Below are 7,264 nucleotides of genomic sequence, written 5' to 3' on the forward strand. Positions count from 1 at the left end.
ACTTATGCAAGGACTTGTAATGTGGTAAAAGATGGAGGTGACTACCTATGATTTTTAAAAAAATTCTCACCTGAGGATATGTTTTATTGATTTTAGAGAGAAAGAGAGTGAGAGAGAGAACATCAAAGGGAGAAAGAAACATCAATTGGTTGCCTGCCATACACACCTGGGTCAAACTCACAACCTAAGTATATGCCCTGACCTGGAATCGAACCCTAAACCTTTTGGTGTTTGGGATGACACTCCAACCAACTGAGCCACCTGGCCAGGGCCTACCTATGTTTTGAACCTAAAGGAAGGGCGCTTGGCTATGCCACGGGGTCTGAAGACACTAGTATCTAGGCTCACTGAGGCCAAAAATTAACTTCTAAGAGCAACCCATGTTATAAAAGCCAAGTTCCATTTCCTTGGAAATTCATAAGCGATGAAGCCTACAATTCCCTAGAATTTTACAAAATTTACAAAAAACACATCTGTAACTATGGCTGGAAGCATCCAAGGACTCAGAGTGGAAAGGCTGTGACAAAATAGAGATTCTAAACAGGGCTCTTGAAGCAAGCGGAGGCCACAGCTCATGAGTTAAGATGGGCGTAGAAGTGGGCAGCAACCCGGGACTCCAGTTAGATCAGGCAGAATTTGTTTGATGATTGTGAGGATCATGATGATGGTGGTGATGATGATGGTGATGATAATGGTGATGATGATGATGGTAATGGTATAATGATGGTGGTGGTGATGATGGTGGTGGTAATAATGGTGGTGATGATGATGGTAATGGTATAATGATGGTGGTGGTGATGATGATGGTAATGATATAATGATGGTGGTGGTGATGATGAGGATGACAGTGAGGATGATGACTGTGGTGATGAGAATATCTAATATTTGAGCACTTACTCTGTGCTGGATTCTGTCCTATACACATTGCTTCTATTAAATCATTAAATCATCTCAACAACCCAATAAAATGAGGAAACTGGAGATGAAAGATTAAATAACTGGCCCAATGGTAGGTATTATTTTCATTATTATTATATTATTTTGTTAATCCTCACCAGAGGATATTTTTTCCATTGATTTTCAGAGAGAGTAGAAGGGAAGGGGAGAGACAGAAAGAGAGAGGAACATCAATGTGAGAGAGACACATCAATTGGTTGTCCCCGCATGTGTTCCAAACAGGGCTGGGGATCAAGTCTGCAACTGAGGTACATGCCCTTGACTGGATTCGAACCCGAGACCCTTCAGTCTGCTGGTCGACACTCTGTCCACTGAGCCAAACCGGCTAGGGCTTTTTAGTATTAGTTCTTACATGTCATCACCTCTTTGTTAGTGTAAGTTATCTTTGGGGTTATATCATTTTCTCCACTTGAGATGAGCTCCTAGAGAACAGAAACGATTACCATAAGTGATTGTGGAATAAGTAAATTCTCCATTGCACCGTGCAGAACACATACTAACTCAACGAGTGTTTGTGGATTGCTAAACTACAGAGGAAATATTAACACAAGAGCTTAGCATGCTTTAGACTCCAACAAACATCTGGTTAGTCTCCTTCTGGCCTAACTGATGTAAACTTATGTGGCTTTCTCAGACACCGGGGGCCGAGGCCCAGAGAGCATGGCCCGCTTTCCCGCAGCATGCATATTCATGGGCACCAGGCAGAGCACCGAGCTGGGGAAACCAGTGCTTCTCACCCTTGTTTTCTGCACCACCCAGTTCTGAGGTGGGTTGGGCAGGGCAGGAGGTGTCAATGGAAGGCACTGGCTGCAGCACAGCCAGTAGGGTCCGAGACTCCTGCCTTCTCTTGTTGACCGAGGTTTAACCTGCATCCTGATCCCCAGCTTTTGCTTATTCCTGGGCTCTGGACTGTACCCTGGATTGCTCCCCACCTCCACCTTGGCCCTGCTCTTCCTTCTTGTACAAACCCTGGCCCCAGGTGACTACAGGGAGCCAGGTATGGACTCTGGATCCACAAACAACTCTGCAGGTTGCAATCACATTTTTAAGCGCCCAAAAGAAGAAACTAGGAGACAGCAGTGTTTTTTGCATGTTGTAAAGGTTATTTAGCATTGTTTCACAAAGTTTTATTTCAGCTTTATGTGTCTGGCATACACTGTCACATGTATTTCTGATTGGGCATTGCAAGCAAAAGGGTTTTAAAGCTCTAGAGCAGTGATTTTCAACCTTTTCATCTCATGGTACACATAAACTAATTACTAAAATTCTGCGGCACACAAAAAATTTATTATATTTTTTGCCAATCAGACAAAAAAAGTATAAATGTTGATTCATTCACACTGGACGGCTATTGTTGTATTGGCAGTTGTCACGCTGTTACTTGATAATCTAAGGGAAAAGAGGTCAGTGCTCCTGGCTAAATAGTCAGGTATCACATGTTTTTAAAAATTCTTGCAGTACACCAGCTGAAAATCGCTGTTCTAGAGCTTCCCTGTCCAATGCAGTAGCACTTGGACTGCGGCCAGTGCAGACTGAGATGTACTGTGAGTGTACATAACACCCTGGATTTCAAGGAGTTGGTACACAAAATGTCAATTATTTCATTAATAGCATTTATATTGATTTCATGTTGAAATAAAAATATTTCATATTTTCTAGGTAAAGAAAATATATTATTAAAAGTAATTTCACCTGCTTCTTGTTGTTAATATTTTTATTGATTTTTTTTTGAGAGAGAGAGGAAAGGAAAGGGAGAGAGAAAGATCAATGTGGGAGCAAAACGTCAATCAGCTGCCTCCAGCACGCTCCCCACTGAGGATTGAGCCTGCAACCCAGGCATGTGCCCTGACTGAGTATCAAACTGACAACTTTTTGATGGATGGGACGATGCCCAACCAACTGAGCCACCTGGCCAGGGTTCTCCTGCTTTTTGTTTGTTTGTTTACTTATTTTACATGGCTACTAGAAAGCTTAAAATTATGTCTAGAAACTGTTAAATAGGTAAATAGCTTGCATAATATTTCTATTGGACAATGCAAGTCTGGAATGTGTAAACTTCTTTACTATGTTAGTTCAGCTGACCCTACTTGTGCAACCGGAACTCATTCATTCATCCATTCATTCATTCTTGATAAAATTAGTATTCCTGGCACAATACAAGCTGGGCACAGACTCGGCACTAAGGACACGGAGATAACAGACAGAGGCCCTCCCCGCACGCAGCACTCAGTCCCGGGGGTTGGCGGATGCATAGACAGACGACCGGAACGGAATGCGGTCTGAGTGCGGGGGATCCCGCACCACAAGGCACAGTGCCCGACTCTGACCTGACATCCATCCTGGTGAGAAGCACAAGTTTCAGAGAATCACAGGAGGCTGGAGTCAGACAGAACCTCAGACATAAATCCAGAAAAACTCTGAGGCCCAGAAGGCCACTCAAAGGCACTGTGCAAGCAGGGGCAGGTCTGGGACTGGGACTCTCAGTGGTCACCCTCTCACTGCCCTCACTTGGGTGTGGTCACTGCTCTACCAGTCAGAGCCAGGACTGCGGGACGGACCCCATCTGCTCTGTGGCCTGACACTGACTGCGGACTTTTCTCTTTCTGCCCATCAGAGTTGACCCCACCCAGTGTGGCAACAGATAGTAAATCATCCAATGGTTCTTTCGTGAATCATAAATGTCTCATTCTCCCAGAGTTCTGCAGGCCCTTGGAAGCCTTTGGCTGCTCTGGGCAGTGCAGTAATTAGGTCAAACAGCACATACCCAGGAGTCATGGGATGTTTATGTTACCCAGTGCTTGTTTATTCCTCAAAACAAGCTTGGTCTCTGCCCTGTTGGCCTTGGGAGAGCACAAACCATCACATCAGCCAACCAGAAAAATGCTCTGTTCTAAATATTCGAGATTTAAGGGAAGCCCATACCAGGAAGGACGAGGACTGTTGCACGGCCTAACAGGTACACTGTGACATTAAAGTCCACCCTAGACCCCAAACTTCAGTGCATGCCCAGGAAGTCTGCAGAGTGACGGTAGAGAGGTGTTCTGAAAGTGAGCAAAACTTGTTGCATAGGGAAAGGCCCAAATCTGAGTCAGAGGACTGGGGTGTCAGTCTTTCTCTACCATTAACTATCAATTGACCTCGGGCTGTTCTCCAGAGCCTCAAATTCCTCATTGTTGGGAGTAGACAGCCTGAGCTCCCCTCTAGCAATGCTGCCTCACAAGCCAGGACTCTCTCCAGTCCCTGCTATTATTTCCATCTCTGGGCTGGGATCTATGACCTCACTGCATTCCTTTTTGTGGGGCAATGGCCCTGTGTCTGACAGCTTGGAAACATCCTTTCCCCTCAGGACAGGACACCGCACACCTCCTCCCTGCCCATTCTCCCTCCTCCCGGCCCTCCAGCCAGGTGCACTGCAGCCGCCCTGCAGGTCAGCACTGAGGGCTGCTTCCCTGCTCAGCCCACAGTTCCCAGGAGAGGCTGGGCACTCCCTGGGCTGCAGTGTCTGGGTGAAGGGCCTCCTTCTGAAGACCCAGGGCCCGCACGGGTCAGTGGCCTTCATGGGCCAGGAGGGAAGGGACACTCTGTTGTGTTGTCATGTCACGTCCACAACATTGCTCTCAGCTTGAAAGTCCCTTGTGTTTTGTTCTTTTCTCAAACAGAACATTTGTTCAGGACACTTAATAAAAACCAGGCCCCTTCTCCTTAGCATCCCATGACATCGGAGAGGGGTATCACGTTCCCAGTGTCTGGGGGCAGGGAGGTTTGCGGGGCTGTGCGGAGTGGGAGAGTAAGAGGACATGGGGGTTCCTTTGTGCCCGGGGTGGTCCACAGCCTGATGAAAGCTGAGGCCCTCTCCTGGAGGACCCTCCCAAGATTTCCAGTTGCCCAGCGGGGCAGTGGGAGCCCTGGGTTAGGGGTTGGGAGACCCCTGTTACTCATTGATGGCTAATATGTTGTCTCATCTCCCTTCTTTGGGTCTCAGCTTCCAAATCCGGAACATGGGGACTCAGTTTCCCTAAGGCCCTTCCAGCTCTGACCACCCAGGGAGAGGCCTGAGAGTCTCTAAGAGAAGCAGCCGTTGGGGGCAGGAGGAGACGCAAGGAGAGCCTGGGAAGCCCCTGCAGCCAGCCGTGCTGGGCTCCTCTGCCATGGTCCCCGTGGAGAGAGGCCACCGCATGTCCTCCCACTCCTTACCTTGGCCCAGCCGGGAGCCAGTGACGGCCTCTTTGGCACTTCCAAAGCCCAGCTCTCGGCAGACCACGCTGGCAGACACCAGGTCCCACTTGTCATCACAGATGGTACCCCATTCGCCGTTCTTGAGCACCTCCACGCGGCCCTCCCCGATGTTGGCACCACCTCTCAACCGCACCAGTGGCTGCTGAAGAGACACACAATTCTGATGAGTGTGGAGGCTGATGCACGTTCAGTGGGCAGTCACTGCCCACCCCCTCCCTTCCCAACTGCCCACCCCAAGCCCAGGCACCAGGGCCAGGAGCTAAAACTGTCCTAGGTGTGTGTGTGTGTGTGTGTGTGTGTGTGTGTGTGTGTCCGGGACACTCACTCTGAAGGTCGGCTCTGCTTGGCAGTCTCTTATGGCATTTTAGTCCTGGGCCACTGGGGAGCCCATCGGGACCCTCATCAGCTCGTCCCCCAAGCCCTGCCTGGCTCCAGGACCTTGCCACCAGCCCTTCCCTCCACCCCCTCATCCAGAACCTCAAGCTTTAGAGCTACAGAAAGAAGCTCCTACCCCCAAGTCTGCAGACCCCAGATGGATGTCACTCCACCCGACTGTAACAGCCCTGTAAAAGCAGGGCCCTGCCTGGCCACCGCTCTCAGTCCTGACCGCACTCAAGTCCAATGGGCCCCACTCTTCGGAAGATGCAGACAGGGTGGGCGGTTACAGATTAAACACCCCTGACGCTCACCAGCAGCCTGGAAGCCTGATCACCTGTGGGGTCTGCTTCATTGCGTAGGAGTCAGAGCCTCTCTCCACCAGCATCGCGAACCACTGGACCACACCTTAGGAGTTGGGAGCCGGGTCACCTGACTCCATCTGCCCACACACCCTGGTCTGCATCAGCTTCTGTGCATGCTTGGGTGTGCATGCGTGTGTGTACCTGAACATGTGTGTTGGGGTGGGGACTCTGAAGGCTTTGGGGCTCTGTTGACTCTCGTTTGATTCAACACAGAGGGAGTGAGGGGTGACTGCGCAGCTGTTCCATGTGTGTTGGATCAGACCCGTCATTGTTCCACTCTGGCCTGTGTAATCCTCAGCCCGGGGCTCCCTTCACCCCATCCCTACCCCTCCGATGGCCCAGCCAAAGCAGGCCTGGTTGCAGTGGTGTTTTTTTAATATATTTTTCAAAAATTGATTTTAGAAAGAGAGTAAGAAAGAAGAGAGAGAGAGAGAGAGAGAGAGAGAGAGAGAGAGACATTGATATGAGAGCTGACCATCAGTTGACTGCCTCCTGCATTCCCCTTCCTTGGGCATGTTCCCTGACCCAGAATCGAGCCAGCAACCTTTTGGTGCACAGGATGACGCCCAACCCACTGAGCCACACAGGCCAGGGCTGGAGGTGGAGGTTTTTAAACATTCGCATATACACCAGCCACCTTGAGGGCCCAGGGGTCAGACAAAACCCTGTGTCTCCATCCTCCAGCCGAGGTTCCCACTTGGTCACATCTCTCTCCCCCACTAACTGCGCCTCACGCTGCCATGGCAGGGTGGGGTGCTGTGACAGCACCCACTTCTACAGCTCTGAGTGGACCCTGCCACTAGGGAGACAAAAAACGGGACGGGGTGGGTGCAAAATGCCCACTGGCTTCAGGAGTTCAGGAGCTCTAATTCTAGCAAAACAGTGACACTGCTGGCTCCAGCCGGTTCCCTGGGGCCTATGACCCTCGCTTCTCCCACCTCCCTTCCCAAGCTGTCTGGCTGGACGCCAGCCCCTTCCCAGGGAGCGGGCCATCCCTGACCCACGCTCAGTGGAGGCAGAGCGCCAGCAGCCTCGCCGCAGCCTGCAGTGGCCAGGCCGAGTCAGCGGGCCCTGGAGGGAAGAGAGGAACCAAGGGAAAATGTGATGTCAGGCTCCCTTGCCTTTTTGCTTCTTTAATTGGTTTGGTATGAACTTGATTCATCTGCTTTAAACCGCATAGTAAAAGGAATTTCCAAACAGTAGGTCCTGGGATCGGACACATGAGGAAAGCTCAGAGGCTCAGGCTGAGGTCACACAAAGGATGTGGCCATGAAATCACATGGCAGGGGCCCAAGTGGGGGGGGGGTGGACAGCGGGGGGCTGGGGAACGG

General features: G+C 50.3%; 1 protein-coding gene across 1 annotated transcript in view; it reads right to left on the reverse strand.

The window, feature by feature from the left end:
• The window catches only part of LOXL2 (lysyl oxidase like 2), a 69,747-nt gene that overhangs the window by 24,069 nt on the left and 38,414 nt on the right, over nt 1-7,264 (reverse strand). Inside the window, 1 exon segment of the mRNA XM_014466186.2 lies at nt 5,152-5,335. Coding sequence (XP_014321672.1) covers nt 5,152-5,335 — 184 coding nt within the window.

The sequence above is a fragment of the Myotis lucifugus genome, unplaced genomic scaffold, assembly GCF_000147115.1.
Source record: "Myotis lucifugus unplaced genomic scaffold, Myoluc2.0 scaffold_328, whole genome shotgun sequence".
Taxonomy (NCBI): Eukaryota; Metazoa; Chordata; class Mammalia; order Chiroptera; family Vespertilionidae; genus Myotis; species Myotis lucifugus.